Source organism: Dromaius novaehollandiae, chromosome 10 (genome assembly GCF_036370855.1).
Source record: "Dromaius novaehollandiae isolate bDroNov1 chromosome 10, bDroNov1.hap1, whole genome shotgun sequence".
In the NCBI taxonomy this organism is placed as follows: Eukaryota; Metazoa; Chordata; class Aves; order Casuariiformes; family Dromaiidae; genus Dromaius; species Dromaius novaehollandiae.
This window is the reverse complement of record NC_088107.1, coordinates 18,739,189-18,758,233: the sequence shown is the minus strand read 5'-3', so window position 1 is coordinate 18,758,233 and position 19,045 is coordinate 18,739,189. Positions and strand designations below refer to the sequence as shown.

The 19,045-nt window shown below is 38.0% G+C and overlaps 1 protein-coding gene across 2 annotated transcripts in view; it reads left to right on the top strand.

The window, feature by feature from the left end:
* Positions 1-359: 359 nt before the first annotated feature.
* Positions 360-19,045, top strand: part of TRPM1 (transient receptor potential cation channel subfamily M member 1) — a 52,351-nt gene continuing 33,665 nt past the window's right edge. For both annotated transcript variants that reach the window (XM_026113440.2, XM_026113439.2), the window contains exons 1-10: positions 360-980; positions 1,914-2,106; positions 3,002-3,215; positions 4,437-4,561; positions 5,259-5,430; positions 7,959-8,133; positions 10,352-10,475; positions 14,970-15,042; positions 15,914-16,014; positions 18,212-18,385. In XM_026113440.2, the coding sequence (XP_025969225.2) occupies positions 976-980; positions 1,914-2,106; positions 3,002-3,215; positions 4,437-4,561; positions 5,259-5,430; positions 7,959-8,133; positions 10,352-10,475; positions 14,970-15,042; positions 15,914-16,014; positions 18,212-18,385 (1,356 nt within the window). In that variant the 5' untranslated portion in view covers positions 360-975. The remainder of the gene's footprint in view (positions 981-1,913; positions 2,107-3,001; positions 3,216-4,436; positions 4,562-5,258; positions 5,431-7,958; positions 8,134-10,351; positions 10,476-14,969; positions 15,043-15,913; positions 16,015-18,211; positions 18,386-19,045) is intronic.

The following is a 19,045-nucleotide window of genomic DNA, read 5'->3' as shown; positions in this document are numbered from 1 at the left end:
GTGAGTGTGTTTTAACATTTTTTATTACTTTAAAGGCTGCTTTTGAGTTCACCTTTTAAAATTCATTACTAAGTGTTGGTTTAGTATTGCAGCCAGGATCATACATTGTCTTATTGAAGGTCACAGGGACAGAGAAGGTGGGCTGGGGTCTGCAAGTAAGAAACTATGGGAAACTTTGGCCTGCAGCCATTTCTGACCTCAGTCCCTTCAGTGTTACCGAATCTGCTACTACCCTGCCCTACAGAAACAGACTTTATAACCACATTGTGCAGATCTATGGTTTTGTCCTAGCTCGTCTACAGCTTATGTTTCTAAAAAGGCTGAGGGCTTGGCCTAATTAATTCTGGTTTGCAAATACAGTGAAGTAGGCCAATGCAATTCTGTTTTGTCTTCAAGGTCACTTTCATCCTTCTGTTCCACAGATGCACCATGCCTGAAGATTTTGTACTTTTTCCATCAAATGCTCTTACTATTTATGAAATGACTCTTCATGAAACATCTGTTTTACGCTGTCTCATCTTAGAGAGATGCCTTAGGAATGACTGGAACTTAATTTGCAACAGGAAATGCTGAGTTTTAGAAGATTATTAATCACATTGGGAAGGGTTTTGGGGAAGCAATTTCTACATACAAAATATAATAGTAAAGAAAAGTATTACTTGGATTAAATTACTATTAATTTATTTCTGTCACATAAATTAGGCTGGTTTTCTGTACTTTGAGTCCATTTACTGTTTATTAAAATAGTTACTTAAAGTAGCAACTGTGTCTTTTGGTAGAGCTTCAGACAAACATTGTAACTTCAAGACCAGCATTTTTGTGCCTAAAGGCTTTTACACATGTTCGAAGATAATTCACATCATCTGCTTGCTTCAGGAGTAGCTGTATCTGGTGCTTAAAGGTGGTTTACTGAAATGAATGCCTGCCTTTAAAAACAGTAGCTGAAAACAGGAGGCAAGTGTTGCTGTATCTGCCATGTGGTAAGTATTTCAGTGTGTTTCTTATTCTTTTTCTCCCTTTAAGGGTCAGAAGGCTTGGATAGAGAAGACCTTTTCAAAAAGAGAATGCATCTATGTAATTGCTAACAACAAAGACATTAGCAGGTAACATTTGAAGTTTTTGCATTAGCCAATAGAAAAGGTTAATACTGAAGGAACTGGGCTTGATTTGGGTTTAGACAGGTCAAACTGAGACCCAGCTTTACTCATTGTCGTTAAGGGGAGATGACAGGGGGACAAAAGTGAGAGACGTGCCTGGACCCCAGTCTGTACAGAGCCATGGGATGTGTCATGCAGAGATAAGGCTGAGCGGTGGGAGAGACAGTGAGCTGTTAGTTCCCAGCTTTGCCAATCAGAGCATACATTCATACAGAATTCTGAAAGCAAGGATGCAGTAATGTACATCGTGAAGCAAATGGTACCATTCCTTACGGTTTTGGATGTGTGACACTATCAGTAACAACACTAGGCAGGAGGACTGGAATTCTGTGTCGAGATATTAGTGTTACTGCTACTGTATGGGCTAGCTAAACTGTGGTCTAACTTGCTTAGATAATATAAGTTTGTTGCATGCTAGTTGTCACCTCTGAGTAAGAAACAATGATCACTGCTCCTCTTCCACATTCCTCCTCCCTTCCCTGTTCTCGAGCCTAGAAATGCTATCCAGATTATTATAGAAATGAATTGAAATTTTTGATCCTCGGTTGTTAAGAAACAACCTGGTGATTCTGGCATATATGTGTGGACAAACACAACAGATAGGACCTAGAAGAGGTGTTTCTGTGATTCATGTGGGGCAATGGATAGGCAGTTGAAAATCTGAATATATAGGTTTCTGATTTATTGCTTTTTTTTTAATCTCCATTGGCTATCGAAGATACTATGTGCACAGTCACTTCACATTTTAACTTTCAGGTGCTGCTGTGGCCAGCTTATTAACCAACATATTCCACCTCCTCCGAGTATAACTAATAAAAATGGTGAAGAAACAAAGCAAGTGGAAGCTCAGCCAGAAAAATGGTCTGTCGGTAAACACACACAACCATACCCAACCGATGCCTATGGAAACCTTGAATTCCAAGGAGGAGGACGTACAAATAAGGCCATGGTAAGGAATATAGGCTATGCTAACACATTCATCTGATATGTTAGCTTAGCAGATATACGTCAAGATTCCAGCTCACTCAGTGCATAATCCATTGAAATCAAAGGGGGTCTGTTTATCCCCCCAGAAAGGTGTGGACAGGATGCTCAGAGAGAGAAGAAGAATACCTACCTAGGAGGTACCTTATAATGTTCATGTTCTGGAGGGATCCAGACTTGTTTTTGTTCCTTTGCCTATTTGACCTAATCTCTCTGCTAAGACTGCTGCTTGAGACAATGACTCTGCGAACACTTGTCAAAAGTTTGTGGAAGCGGTGGTGGGTTTTATTGGTGGTAGTGGGGTTTTTTGTTGTTTTTTTAAGTAGTGGTTGCAGAAATAAACAAAAGCATATCCCCTAGTCTTGCTTTATAGAGTCAGTAGTTTGAAAAGAAGTCTTGATAGCAGAATTAAACTAAGAAGAATGAAAATCACTGCTTCAGAGGCAGAAAAAATAAATGTTAACAGTGACTAGATTATTACATCTCTTTGGCAGTCAAATCGAGGTTTTAGGAACCATGCAGAACACCTCCCTGTCCTTTTAAATAGGTAGTTTCTAGCAGTGCGGATATGTAATAAGAGCTTCAGGTGACTTGCTCATAGTCTGTTTTGAAGGTGGGGGGAGGAAAGTGATGTTTTCAAAACATAGTTTCTGATCCATAAAGTGAATGGTAAATTCTCAGTAGCAAAGTAAAAGGTTCCAGCCTGTCTATTTCTTGTAACCGTAAGCAGCAAAAACATGTTAAAATTGTAAAACTCTTCCTTCGAGATGGAAGCTTTGTTTAATATGACCATTCGGTGTTCAGTCAATGGACGATTCACAGAGAAGATGGGGTGATAATATTATGCATTATTTTTGTAGTATATCCGTGTGTCATATGACACGAAGCCAGATTCTCTGCTGCATCTCATGGTGAAAGACTGGCAACTGGAACTTCCCAAACTCTTAATCTCTGTCCATGGAGGCCTCCAGAACTTTGAAATGCAACCTAAATTAAAGCAAGTATTTGGAAAAGGCCTGATCAAGGCTGCCATGACCACTGGAGCCTGGATTTTCACTGGAGGTGTCAGTACGGGTAAGCTATTGTAGTTTACCCAGAAGGAAGGGGTTCAGTGATTTTCATTCATTCGCTGTTCCTTCCCACTGGCAGACAATGGAAGATTACATGAATGAGTCACAAGCCATTAGCCATTAGAAAAGGAGCATTGTAATCATCTGTGTTAATTTCCTGCTCGGCACAGACCATAACGTTTTCCCGAGTCGATATCCATTTGCATTACACCATGTTTCTGTCAAAAAATTATTCCATCCTTTGTTTCAGTAGCAAGGAATCTACCACTAGTCATAATATATTTTCCCAGTGGTTGATTATCCTCACAACTGAGAAATCTCCTACTTCAAATTTGCCTAGCTTTAGCTTCTTCCTGTTTTTAATCTCATTTGCATTTTCCTCCAGTCTGTGGGCCACCAGAATTTTTTTTTATCTGTTTCTGTGTTTCCTTCTTGACCATATCTAAAACATTATTTTTAGAATAACTCCCCATAATCCTACTGAGGTTTTTGGCACTGTCCCTGGATTCTGTCAAAAAAGTGGTGTTCAATATGGTGTCCAAAATTTGGAAAACGTCTTGTATAACAGCTGCTCTGATGTTTCCCTAGATGCTGTTACATTTTGAGACCAGTCAGTTTTTAATCCATTTCATTTATGTTAATGTTCATTTTGAGTGATCTTCAGAATGACCCAATGCAATTTTTAATCATAATATTTTAGACCAAAATCTATATTTAGCTGAAATATAACTTTAGAAAACTGCACAAGAGCAAACTGCTTTGACTTCTGTTTTACAACAATATATCAACATGATTGTCTAGTGTTTTTGAGGGAAGGTGACGATTCCTATTTGGAATAATTGTAAAGAAGAAATATTTTTTAGATATCTGTGGGGTTTTTTGCTTGCTCAGACCCCAATTTTTTTAAGTAATAGAATTCCACATATGTTTAGCTTTGTGTACAATGAGTAATATAACACCAGTAAACGGTACAGATTACTCTGTGGCAAGTTAAGTAACTGGGTAAGTCTTTCCAAGACTTCAGTGAATTCAGAACAAGAATGTAAAAAGGCAATAGGATTTATATGCAATTATTACAAAATGTAAGCATATGTTTGTATGCCTTGCATGTTACACTGTAAAGTACAGATACCAATTTAGGTAGTGAGCGCAACCCACAAAAGCAGATTTGTTCAATCAGATTTCAAAAGTGCCAAGGATTAATTTAAATAAATTGTACCTATAGGTGTCATTCGTCATGTGGGAGATGCCTTGAAAGACCATTCTTCCAAATCCAGAGGACGAATTTGTGCCATAGGAATTGCACCATGGGGCATTGTAGAGAACAAGGAAGATCTGATAGGAAAAGATGTAAGTCTTTAAGGAAACTCCTGTGTAATTAGTAATGTCGGCTGTGTAACAAAATATACAATTCATCTACTTGTAGTATTAGTATTTTCACTGTGTCCAAAGCATGTCTAAGAGCTGAAATTGGACGATATATCGAGGAAAAACTATTGTTCAAATATATTTAACAGGATGTCCTATATCACCACAAAGTAAATACAGAACTATTGAGATTTCCATTAGTTTGAATAGTAGGGACCTTTCTGTGGTGAAAGTTAGTTTTAGGTCCTAACTTCACTGTGGTGCACGGAGAGTTTTATAAATGTTGTAGGTGTCTTTATGTGTACAAGACCTGCATTTATTGTAGATGGGTAATCATCAGTGGCATATTAATTACTAGGAGCTCCAAATGAGAATATAATTTCTAATGCAGTAAGAGGAATACGTAACACACCGTCATCAGGGCATGCGTTAATGAGTGTAGGGGAACATGCAGGAGAGTGCGTGGCCATGACTGTCATCCTCTAATGAAAACACACTGCTGTGAAGAGCTCAAGTTCTGATCCTAAAGGCAAGCTCCATTTCTGATTCTCCTGTATTTTTGGTTGTAAAGGTCTGGTTGATTTCTATTTATAATGCATGTGCTTCCATTGAGAGTTCTGGAGGGTTTTCATGTGAATTGCTCTTAGGTCTAATCTAGGTGCATTTATCCTTTTGACAGGTAACACGGGTTTACCAAGCAATGTCAAACCCTCTAAGCAAGCTCTCTGTGCTCAACAGTTCCCATACACACTTCATTCTGGCAGACAATGGTACACTAGGTAAATATGGAGCTGAAGTAAAATTACGACGTCAGTTGGAAAAACACATTTCCCTCCAGAAAATTAACACGCGTAAGTACAGCGGGGCAAACTGCAAACATAGTGTGTTGAAGGGAGGGAGGGAAGAGGGACTTGAAATAGCTTCAAGGTATTGAAATCAGAGGCTTCTTCCAGGTATTTCTAGCAAGAATTTGATCAAGACCATGTGACTAAATTAGAACATACACCATCTGATTAGTGATGCAAACCCCACATCTAACAGCGTGGAAAAATCTAGAAAAGTCAGGATCACATAAAGGGAGGAAAAGGAGTTGTGAAATAATAGTGAGGAATAATGCTGAGAAGAACATTCAAAGCAGTAAAGGTTTAAGGAAAGGGGTATGCAAAGAATTTGCCCACTTCTATCTAGAATTCATAAGCATCAGTAAATATAAGAGTGGGATGATATTTTATACAGTTCCTCTTTATTAGAATCTTGTGTAGCTCTATTTCTGTCAGGTTTCTGTTTCCAAATGTTTATACTAACATAGTCTTTTCTCTTTTATATACATTTGTTTCATTTTAAATATCATACTCAAAATTCTGCAGTCTTCCAGATAAATTCAAATGGGATTTTGATTTTAATGGAGCAATTATCAAGATGATTTCACATCGAGGCTTTCATATTTAGAGTTTCATGCAGTTTTACAATTTCTGACAGTCGTCATGACCTTTCTAAACTTTCTAGGATTGTTTTTGTCATTCTTTAGAAAGACTTTTTTTTTTTTTTGAAAGACTTTTTTTTTATTAAAAGTTTTTTGAAAACCTGAATTTTTTTAAGTTTAAATAAATGACAAATTCTAGTAGCTGTGGCTATCCAACAGCTTAAGAAAATCTTACCACTTGAAAATGGTCCAAAAAATATACCAGGCTTGGAATCTACACTTGAGTGAAGAGCTACAGGAAAACAGACATCAGTTCTACCAGCTGCCTTTCTGACATATCACAAATACCATTAGAAGCTGTGTATGGCTGTAAAAATAAGAAAAAACAAACATTCGGAATGCCAGTGGCACTGGGTTATACAGAATTTTGTAATAGCATTTAAGTGCTCTTAAGGGTAGAGCAGAAAAATGAAGTAGAGTGCCAGGTAAGCCTAAAGATGCCTTTAGAGCTCAGCTGAAAGATATCTAAACATTCTGGAAAGCCTTCGAGTATTGCATTTTGCCTACTAGGAAGCTTAAGAGACTGAACTGACAAAAGTGATGCCTCTTGCCACTGAGTGCTGGGACTATGTCATGCACTGTTGCCCACAGACAGACATTTTAAAAGACCTAATGTGGCTGTGCTTTTTTCATCTTTGTCTTCTGCAGACCAGCTTGGATAATTGTAACATTGTAAAAGGGAGCACTGGCTTGGAAGACAGGGAAGTCAGGGCCCAGAGGCAAAAGTGTTCTGTATCATCCCTTTTAATACCACTTGTGGCTGGGGATATTGATTCTGATTCAAGTAATGTTTGTTGGTTTTGCCATGTGAAGGCTAAAACTGGGAATACACAGGAATTAAGGGTTCTGCAAAGGATTGCAGAACACTTACTAGTAACAAAGGCATATAGGGAGTTGTTTCATTTCCTTTTAAATCACTTCAAGTACAGTCATCTCTTCTGGAAGTCTCAGCAGGAAGCAGTAAGGACTTAATGGACCCAGAGGCCAGCCCATGCTCTGTGGCTCCTCCTTATCAGGGCTAGGATATATTGACAGAAGGATGTCAGGTAGCTTCTGCTGCTACTCTCCATTGTGTTCCTATTCTTCAGAGAGGAATGAAGGTTGAATCTATGAACTCTTTCACATGTTATCAACCATACAAAAAAAGTGCATCTTCTTTATGAAACACTGGTCGTTTAAGAACTTGATTCAAATGCTTGTATTAGTGAGATTAGTCAGCCTTTGGGTAATGTTTTGTCCTTCATTTCCCCAAGTGATTTTGTGACCAAGGCTACTGGGACCATGTGACCTGTGGGCTTCCCTTTGTCATCCTATGCCTGGAGATCACAGTGAGGCAGGGACAGCAAAGGGATGCTCAGCTGTCGTCTCTTTCATCGGCCAGCCATTTCAACATCATGATAAAGAGAACAAATTCGTAATTTTATCTCAAGAGAAAGCATAGGTGTATGTCATCTTCCTGAAGATTTCTCGTAGGTGACCAATGAAGAATTGAAGCATCAAAGAGACAATAGCTGGGAGCTATTCGAGTAACAGTGAAGCTAATGAAGTTACAGTAGAATTACATTAGCTGGTTTATCTGTACATGGTGTCTTGAAAGAATCTGCAAACAGTTCACCATCGAGTGAATAGTATGGAGCAGGTGTGAAAACCAGGGCAAAGAGACATCTTGCTTTCTTTTCCTTTAAGGGCTGTAAAACCTCATACAGACAGCTTTTCTGAGTTGGCCCTGAAATCTCCATCACTTTTTCCTAAAGTTTGCAGCCTGCTCTGTTTTGAAGTGATCTTGCAACACACAAATCACATCCATACATAACATCTCAACCTCTTAAACTAAGGTTCAATGACACTTCTTTTTGTTTCCATTGTTTTGTTTTGTTTTGTTTTGTTTTTTTACAGGGCTGGGACAAGGTGTCCCTGTAGTTGGGCTCATAGTGGAAGGGGGTCCCAATGTGATCTCTATTGTCTTGGAGTGTCTGCGAGAAGAACCTCCTCTTCCTGTCGTGATATGCGATGGTAGTGGACGAGCATCTGATATTCTGTCATTTGCACACAAGTATTCAGAAGAAGGGGGGTAAGATTTTGAGATCATCACCAAAGCTGTGTCTTGCTCAGGGCATGGTGGGACAATGTGCAACTTCATGCCTTGTTCTCATCAAAGCTTTATAAAAACAAACTAAGGGACAAAATGCTGCTAACAGATGTCAGTCAACTTTTGTTGCCTGTTTGATCTTAGCCTTAGTGTTAATGGGTAGAAATTGTTACCACTTGGGTCCACAGAAATAAGCTTTGTCTCAGTGCAGCACACTGTCATACAAGTTCCGTCAACGTTTCCTGCACTATACTTGGTACTGGGTTGGGTGCTTCAGAAGTAAGGAGTAAGTGGTTCCCAAGAACTATATTGTCAGGTCAGGACTGAGGTTAATGGTGCATGTATTTGCAAAATTTCTGTTGCTTCAGTCTAGTGTGTTGTATGAATAAACTTTCTTCTCTAGGCATGCCAGACCAGCTGAGCAAATGTTGGGCTTCCTTCCATTCCTTTGCCGTTTCTTGCATCTGTGGTAGTTCTTCAGGGTGGTGCTTTCTGGCAGCGTGAACAGAGTAGAGGATGTTGTCTGGAATGTTCCACTCCTGTGACAATCACTCCTAACCCAAATATTACAGGCAATGTCTTCTGGAATCTGTAATTTTTGTGGTCTGTTGTCTGCTCCTTGGTTGATGGGGACTACAATTAGTTTTAAGAAGATATGAAGCCTACACTTGCAGCATAAAGCTTATCTTCTCTGCAAAGGAAGAGATCTGTCCTCACAAATACTCCAAGTGAAAGCAGAGTATTGCTTTTTTTTTATTTCAAATATTGCTTCTCCCAGTCAAAGACATGCATTCTGCATTCCCACTGTTAATACCCAGATTTTATCTTTAGTGGCTGGATTCAGGCAAAAAAATAGTGTATTGTCTTCATTAGAGTATGACACATCCTTCTCGCGTTGAAGAAATAGCCTATGTCCTTGACTGAAATGGGAACTTAGATTGGACTAAACATTAAGCAGACAACTAGTGTTGCCAAGGAGTATGGATTTTATTTGCTGAATTGGGATGACAACTCTGATGCTGAATTTTTGGGGTGTTTTCACATAGTATAGAATTAATCCTACCAACGGTGTTTATGATTCAGCAACTTTCTTTTTCTCTCAGTTGACCAAGGAAACCTTCTTAGCAGAGATCAACTTTCCTTCTTTTTTTTTTTCATCCATCCATCCTTCCTATCTGCTCACATGTAATGGAAAGAGCTTATCAAGATCAGTCTGAGATCTGCTTGCTGCATGGCTGTCTCTCACAGTGCACATGATGCCGTGTCCAATTTTCCTGTTCGGTAGTGATGATGAGATAAATGTGTTCACCTGGTAAGGCAGCTCAGTAATGAGGAATTTTTGGCATCCTCGCTCTTGACTGAGAAAGAATTATTTTCTGACAATGAAATTTCAATGTTACTGTGCTTGGCAGGCTCAGATGTCTCACCGCTCTGAATGCCTGCTGGTAATATTTGCCATCATCTGAAAACATATGTATTTTATGGAGAACCTGATGAAGATTGAAGGGCTTTGTTTCAGATTGCTGTGACAGATGAAATATTTCTGAACTTTTCTGAAATATTTTCCATCTCATTTTTTTAAATCATTTTTTCATTTGTATGTTTCTCAATGGGGCATTTTGAGGCTTATTCATGAGGTTCCAGATAAACTAGCAACTAAATCCTCTGTTCAGTACAAATATCATCCAGCAGCTATAACAAGATAATCAAAGGTGACATGCCAATAGTATGAAATATTTTATATTTCTCTGGCTGTATGCAAAAGGCCTTGCAAAGACCCTTTGAATTTATAGGCAAAGGTAGGAGTCTTATAAGGTGTGCTGCTGAAATCTCGAAGGCTGAACATCATAACAAAAGTTATATATATAATATGTAGCAGGAATGAGAGCTACCTGCTTTATATTCCAGGGTGAAAGGCTGGTTAAAGGGTTAAAGGTTCCCTGCCAGTCTTTAAATCAACGTTGAGGTGCTGACACGCATAAGAGCCACTCTGGTTACAAATCTCCTGATTACTGTTAACTCTTCACGAACTCCTTAGCCTTAGCCCTACTGAACGCAAAGATTCTGAGGTTTTTTTCATTTATTTTCAAAATGAAGACACTGAACTGGTGCATGAAAAATTATTTTTCTCAAACAGCAGGTCATCCCATAATATATTAATCCTGGCTATGTCTTCTTTTATATCTTCTTTTTCATTTAGGATAATAAGCGAATCCCTCAGGGACCAGCTTATAGTTACCATTCAGAAAACCTTCAATTACAGCAGGAACCAAGCTCATCAGCTGTTCGTCATTCTTATGGAATGCATGAAAAAAAAGGAACTTGTAAGTGTCCTAGAAGTAGTTCATAAAGATGATTTCCCTGACCAAACTTCGTATCGTACTTTCAAATGCCATTCTCCCAGTGTTACTGTTTAACCTTTTTCATATAGCTCAGCAAAATGCACACAATCATTTATTCATAAGCCTAGACTTAGAAAGGGTTTTTCTCTCATGGAAAGCCTCTAAAGCTAATTTCAGATTCTCCTGAGCTTTTTTCCATGGTTTTCTGCAAGGCAAAATTAGTGAAATAAACACATGAAGAACAGGATCAAGTTCAGAAGGTAGAGGAGAGGTAATTGAAGAAAGGATTCTTAGGAACAATGGCATCAAGGTTATGTTGGCACAGTTTTTGTTTTCTGATGTAGTTACTGTTTAATATTTAACATATTGTTTTCATTCCAATAAAATCAACTGTTCAAGTCCCTCAAAAGAATTTGAAATGTTAAGTGTTTCTGAAGAGCCTGTGCGTGATCTTGGCTTGCTGCAGCCCTGTTCTGCGTTCTGTACCACTCACTCAGTCATGCTTCTGCCTGTCTTCCATATCCCAAAGTGCACTGGAAAAGAAAATCTCTAAGATCCACATCTGTCATCTATGAACAGTATTCAAAGAGTGTGTTCACTGGAGCTGTACCTGGGCCTTTACAGGCAAAATGAATCTTTGAGTGTTTTCATTTGGCCAGTGCTGGTGAATTTTTGTCGATATGAACTCTCCCTTGAGTCCTAGTAAAATTCCATTTCCTCCTTTCAGTACAAATCATAGGCAGCTGTTTTAAAAGCACCTGAACAGTCTAAAGGATTTATTTTGTTTTGGAGATTTTTTAATTACACCTTGAACTGGTACAGCTGGTGGTTTTCTTTTTTGCGAAAGTTGCTTATTTCCGTAGATAGTAACAAGAGACAACTACCATACCTTTCTCCTCAGACTGCCTGTAGAGAATCAGATAACCAGCCTGCTATTGAATTTAGTCATGAAATGTGGGGCAGTTTAATTCTCTGTGATGCCGAATTCTATCACCAGTGAGGTGATGCTCATAACATGAGCAGCAGTGAGGAAACTATTTGAACTGCAGATGAAACTTTTCTTATGAGAATGAGAAAAGAGGGAATTTTTTTTTAACTTCATAGGAAATTGATGTTTTGTGCTCTCTTAAGACCAGGCATGTTTTCTTTACACAGAAACCACACTTTATGTCTTCAGTCAGCTTAGAAAGTACAAACCCTAAACTCTGGTCTTTCCAAATTTAATACTGTCGTCAATAGATAACGTGAAACTTTTTCATTAAAATTTTAAATAAACCAGTAACTTGAATGGAAAATTCCTTATTGTGCATGCTCTCTTCAGTGGGGAATGTTCTTCTGATTGCTAGAAGTAGCTATTTAGTTGTTCAGTAACAGATGGTAAACCTCTAATTCATCATAACCTGCTATTGTATCCAGAGAAATATGAGGGAAGAACAAAGAAATCTTTTCCCTGGAGTATTTGCTTTGTACTTGCCATGGGAATACTACACATTGTGTTTGCCAATGTCTGCATTTCCAGTTTCAGGCTTGGAGCAAAGAAAATGAAAACAATTTAACTCTTACTCCTCTTACCTTTTTACCTTAGAGTCGGTGCAGTGAGTTAGTCTGACCATGAGGTCAGGTGCATTGTTATATAGAAAGGGAAGCAGCCCCTATATGCTATTTTTGTAAATGACATTGATTCTTCAGTTTTTGTGCAACTAAGACCTGAAAAAATGTCTAAAATTTGGCCCAGTTAACAATAGAGCTGGCAGAAAATTAACAGTCCCAACATTTTGCACATGCATACTTCTGTTTACATCTTGTGTGGTTTCATAGTGACTTGATATCAGTAGGGAATAAAGGGCTAACACAATGGAGATGTCACTAGATCTCCAGTTAGAGTAATAGGGTATAGAGCTGAACTCAGCACTATGGGATTGATCAGAATGGAAAGAAATTTCACCATATCTGTACAGGAAGCTTTGTGCTAGTCTTTTTTTAATGTAAGCTGCTTCCAGTGATCAAAGTACCAATCAAGGCATCATTTTTCACATTATTTTGAGCAATTAGAGTAAACACCAGAAATTAGGAAATCAGTGTTATCAGATTAGAATTATTCCTGATGTCCTAGTCGAGGGATAACAAGGGAAAACAAAACCTCCAGAAATGCAACTTATCTAATTTTCTCTACTGTATGAATTCTGACTCTCTGAGATATCCGGTTCTATTTTTCCATACTCTTTAATTCTCTCATCAGTATAGAAGTGGCTAGCAAAGAATTTGGAATACAAAGAAAGTTTAAGTTGTAAATAAGCTAAATGATGTTTGTTGTTGTTATTCTGTTGCTTTGGAAGGATGAATATTAATATTGGTTTTGAAGTTTTTCAAATGTTAAGTAAAATTATTTCTTAGAGTATAATGACAACTGTAGCATTGTATGTTCTCTACAGTGGTCATGCCAATAGGAACCTACGCTCTAATGGGTCATCCAAAATAGCCAGTGAAGTTAGGAGATTTTGGCTGAGTCAAGGAACAATGAGGAAACATGCTCAATGGCTCTAAACATTAATCAACAAAGCCTCTGTCAGCCCCTTTCAGGAAGAGTCCTATGACAACTGAAATGATGTAGGATTGGAGTGGAAACCTCTCACATGATCACTAGGTTGTTTGTGGACTTCCTAGCAGTTTCACATTCCCTGCATGCTCCAAAGAGCTGGCCTTTTGCCAGAGAGTATGCAGAGTATTGGCTTATGCCTCAGACTCTCCTTTCTAATGTTTATTCTAGCTGCCAAGGAAGTGCTTGCTTACGTATTTGTACATTTTGAGATGAGAATCAAATACCTGAATGCTAAAGAATAATTTCCTGTTTCCCGTATAGTATAACAGCAGTCTCCTGTTTTCCTAATCGTGCTTCCCTTCTTCCCCCGCTCTCCCAACACTTTCCTTTCCAGGGTGTCATCACATGTGATACTGAATTCCCTTTCGTTTTGGAGGGATTTCTGCAAGAGAGGGTGCCATTCAAGTTTTACCTCTGTTCCTTGGTTTTGATCAGATTTTGATACTACTTAGTTCTTAGGTTCGTAAAAGCCAGATTACGCAATTTCCAGTGATTTTTTGCAATATATACTTAAATAACTATGTCAGAACTAAATTCTCTAAGGATTAGTCCAGCTGCAAATGCCACTTGGGGCCGTACAAGTGCTGTGTTTTATAGTAGTGCAGCTCTGTAGTGCAATCGAATAGACACACATCTGTGTGTTTTTCTCACACATTCAGAAGTATTATTAGCATGCTAAGATAATTATGTAAAATTGTACTGAATGACTCTAAAGTCTGTAGATTGTCTGGGTAATGTAAACACTACTGATATACTTAAATATGTATGATGCCAAAATCAATTCCATGCTGATGTATATGCCTTCATCAGAAGTGAGTTGGTAATAAGCGTGCCTATGGTAAGCTGACTGTAAGAGAATCTTCCTAGAGGAATTGATTGAGTAAAGACAGCCAACAGCTGCCTTAGTCAAATGGTTTCAAATTTAAAAAGCTTATGAGAGGAGGCCTGATTTACTCAGTAAAATTCAGGCATCAAAGTCTAACCAGTAGTGGCTTGAGATTTCAGGTAAGACTGTCCAGCCTAACCAGGCTTATGATTTGCATTTGTTGATCATTTTATCTGTTTTCTTGTAAATGAATATAATTTTTCCTTAAGTTCTTCTCTCTTCTAATGTAATTGTGGAAAACAATTTTCCTTGCCTGCATGCAAAATCCAATTTAAACTTTTGGGAAAATTGCCATTCTCAGTATCTAATCCTAGCTTCTGCTGTTAAAAAATGATTTCAAAAGATGAAGAATTTGGGGGGTTTTGTCTGTATTCAGTATTAATTTAATTAACATAGGATAGTAGGTTATTATGCTTTTGAATCATTCATCTTTTAATATGTAGTTCTCTCAGTGACTAAGCTTTACATGAATTTCTGTTTTTAAAGGTAGTAATTTGTAAGGGACTGAACTAAGCAAATGTGACTAGAAATAATTACTTTTCATTATTAGTAGTTTCTGGTATTTTGCTTGTCAGTATGTAAGATACCACATAACTCAAAAATGTTTGAGCTGATAGTCAATAAAATGAATACTATGATAGTTACCTCAAGTAACTGGCATTTCCATTACTACTGGAAGGTAATAGAATTGTCAGAAAATGATCAGAGTTTAGCATGGCAATTTCATCTCCACTTGTGAAAATTTGGTGAAGAATTTCATCAAGTTTGTCACCTTTACCAATGCAGGGATTTTTTAGGCTAACTTTATAATTAAAAGCTTTGTTCAATGTTTTTGTGAAATTTCAAAGATAAATTTAGTAGAACCATGAACTTTGAAAATTTTCAAGCCTTTTAAAGCTTTACCACTCTGCTTTTTTTTTCTATCTGCATGTGTAGTCTCTCTCTTTTATGTGTTGTAATTCTGTGTGTTTGTTTTTATGCTATCCTTTAGATCACTGTATTCCGTATGGGGTCCGAAGGGCAACAGGACATTGAGATGTCTATCTTAACTGCTCTCCTCAAAGGTGGGTCTTCCAGGCAATTAGGAAGGATGCACAAACTGACCCCAATAAGACAGTCCTATACGCTCTCTGAGGTTGAGTCTTAATATTAAAGCCTTTGATTTGTTCTTTTGCATTCAAACAATTAACCTGAAAATGCTTGGCTTAAGGTTCAGGTTAAGGTCCAATTAGCTCAAAGTGTAAAATCTAGATTGAAATTTTTGTGTGACTTTCCGCATTTGAAACCCTGGGATGGGAACACTGCAACAGCTATAATCCTGGTGTTTCAACACATTTTATTGCAGTTCTGGCATATATTAAGAGAGTTAGAAGAAATGGTATGGATATTAAAAGACTAACTGGATTTTTCCAGACCTCAAATGGTGCTGTTTAAGCCTCAGGGCAAAATTTAGGATCAGTTCCCAATTTTTTGGAGTTTTGTCCTGTTTGCTGAAACAGCAACTGTTTTCTGTCTGCACAGCACGTAGTAGTTGATACAGGCTCAATATGAGAAAACTGGAGTCCCTAATGCTGAGATAAAGAGAAGAATTACCATACTCGTATGTGCAGGATCAGCCAGAGGAGCTGAGAGAAGGAATCTTTTGGAAGAAAGGTTTAATGTCTGCCTTTAGCAACAGAATATAAAGTCAATGTGGGGAGCTGTTAGGGGAGTAGGGAGAGAATCTGGTTAATCCTTTTTGAAATTATGAGTATGGGGTCAAATGGAAGATAAACTGATTTGATGAATCCCCTGCTTTGTAATAGAATTATGGTAATAGACTAGGGATCCAGGCTTGCTGTTTTCAAATCCTTGGAGAAGTAAATTAAAGAAGATTGTCCAATCTTGTTTCATCATGCATAAAACACCAAACACCTGTGGTTTTTCTCTCTTTAGGTACCAATGCATCTGCTTCAGACCAGCTAAGCTTGGCTTTGGCCTGGAATCGCGTAGACATTGCACGCAGCCAAATCTTTGTCTTTGGACATCACTGGCCAGTAAGACTGGTTTTCCTAGTGGTATTATTTGGTAATAATTTAAAATAAGCAGTCAAATGTTCACTCCTTTGACTTTCTTGTCAGCAGAAACAGTATTGAATTCTGTTTTGTCGCAACGTCATATAGGGTATCTTATTGAGCATAACCTGTTTGTTTTGAAATTTCCTCAAATTGCTCTTTGCAAAAAGTTAGCAATGATTTAAACTCTGTGTGCTTTAGAAAAGCAATTTCATGACAAGCAGAAAAATAACCCTGTTTAATAATCCTCATGGGATTTGGAAGCAAGAAATGCATTTACTGGAAACAGTCTGTGGTCTCACATACAGCTGGACAATAGCAGTGCTGGTCATCCCCAGTGAAGTGTGTGATCCACTAATATTTTCTTGACTTCTGATGGTCTCACTGACATGTGCTTGCTGTTGAAAATGTCCCCAACTATCTATTAAAGTACACAGCCAGGCTGAAATTCACAGCACTGCTTAGGAGGAGTTGTGTGCCTCACTTCCTTAACAGCTGTGGAAATCTTGATTTGGATTAATGAAGCAAAATCCATGGCTGAAAATAGGCCCCTAGCAGGGAGAGCTGTGCCGAATGAACTAAGAAAGGGATCTTCGGTAGAGCTTAGGTACTGAAATGGGATTTTCTCTCTCAAATTATTAGTTTGAGGCTGCACTATTTGAAGTCAGCAGTGAAACATTGCAGTGCCTTTGTTCATTTGTGTAGCTAAAATGCTCTGTTTAAGCCACTTCTTGGCTCACTGAGTTGACGGGTTTTGCCTTACCGCATGAGCCATCTGGTATCGAATTACTATAAAGTGTCATGAGGAAACTAGGCTGCAAGAGGCTGTAAGAATGAAGTACAAGGATTTTTCTTTTTTAATTCAGATGTCTTTCCTGGAACTATAAAATAAAATGATATTCAGTAGAATACTATTCATATACAGGCTATATATAATGTAGAGCTTATTTCATCTAGAATCCTGTATAATTTAACGTCTGCTAACAAATGTTGCTGCATATGTTGTTTTATTCCTTCGCTTACAATAATATGATGCTTCCAATATTCAAAGTCTATTAAAATGCTTATACAGAGAGTATTTAATGATCCTAAATAATATAAAGTATTATTATTATAAAACATTTATTTGGAAGGAATGTCCTAGTCTCCATATTATTGTGATTAGATTCAGAAGTACCAATTGGCAACTGAAGCCCGTTACTGCTTTGTCCCATTTCATACTCATACTCCATAACAATCTGTGGAAACAATATGAGTCAACTGTAGTTCATTGTCATTTCAAATTCATGAAGATTGCTCTCAGTCCTGCATGTGCTGCAAGTTGGCAGATGCAGTTTTGTGCAGGCTTATGAATGCTTTTTTGATAGCAAGAGAGAGAACAGTATTTTTGAGACAAACAATAACAAACACAGAGAGCAAGCCTTGTTAAGGAAAAACTCAATAGGCCTTGTCCTGGAGTTCTCTGTGCAGAGCACTACCTAGTTGTGATCTGGTTTCCGTGTGCATGGAGGCTATATAAGCTGTGCATTGGCTGGAGCAAATTAGGCCTCCAAACCACAGGCAAGTACTGGCAAGATATTTGTATGTCTACCTCCCTGTCTTGGATAGACAGATTAGAATGGGGAAGAATATAGCAGAGAATGGATGTGACTGAAGAAGCATAAACATAAACATTGTTTCCAGAATGTAAATGAACCAGTTCGTGGCTCTCTTTCTTCTTCCTTTCCGCCTCCACGGTATGGATGCTGTTTGGCATCGTGCAAACTTCTTAAGTTCTTTTTCACCAGCTCCTTATCCAGCTTTCCATTTATTTTTTTAATTATTTCTTTCACTGAGAGCAAAGAAGCTGAAGTGTCACATAATTCAGTATTGTATCTTCTCAGTCCTCTCACACTGATTTTGTTTTGAAAGAGTCATCCTCTATATTAAGTCCCATGATAGTCTGCCTACTTCACTTCTTTTGCTTTGAGTGTTATTGACTACATTAGACATAATAGCTTTAAAGCCGTTGTAAATCTGGGACTATGGAAAAGTTATTTACACTTGCGGAGAGGATCATCTTAAGTTGACTGTATGCAAGAAGTGGTGACTGGGGAGTGAGTTCAATAGGAGTGTGTTCAATGAAAGATTCACTGTACAATCAATTAGATTTCTAATACTTGTGCATTATTAAATACAGCCTTTAGGAAGCCTTACAGCTACTGATGGTACAGCCCTTGAGAAGGAAAAGAAGTCTCCAGCAGCTCAGACTAAAGTAGCCAGAGGGAAAGGAAAAGGGAAGAAAAAGGGAGGAAAAGCAAAAGAAGAGCCAGAAGAAGAAACAGATCCAAGAAAGCTTGAACTTCTGAACTGGGTGAGATGGAAATATTTGTATTAAAATCATTAAAGACTTCCTTGAGCATTTTTTTCTTCTCTCTCTGTAGCTTTCTATCAGTTTACAGGGGTGGAATTTAGCCTACCTTAAAGCTCTTTGAGAGACTGAACTATCCAAACAATACGAGTTTTTAAATGTCCTGCAAAATGGTGCAAAAGGCATTATATCCTCTACAGCATGAACTTAAGACATGAGATGTGTTATTCCTGGGTACTCAAATCATGTTTCTTAGTGAGAGATTTTTTGTGTATTTTAAAGGCATCACGATAGAAATGTGGAAAGAGTATCTGCAATTTTAAAATTCGGTTTTAAATGGTAATTTTTAATTGCTTAGAGTTCACTTAATTTTTCCAGTCTCATGCTTTTATTCCACTTTAGAAAATTTTTTTTTTTTGAGCAGGACTGAACTGTTTTCTTATTACAGAGCCAAAGTGGCTAGGCCATCCTGGGGAACTAGGAGAAAGGGGAAAATACACATTTCCATTCCAGAAAATACTTATTTGCACATTTCCATAGCCTCAACAGTGGTGTTCAGTCTTTGAGACAGGAAACACTACCTAATCCCATGTCACAGTTGCATCTTCTCCCCTGCACTTGTCAGAAGGAAATAAGGACACCTGTGAACATCTTCATCCTTCC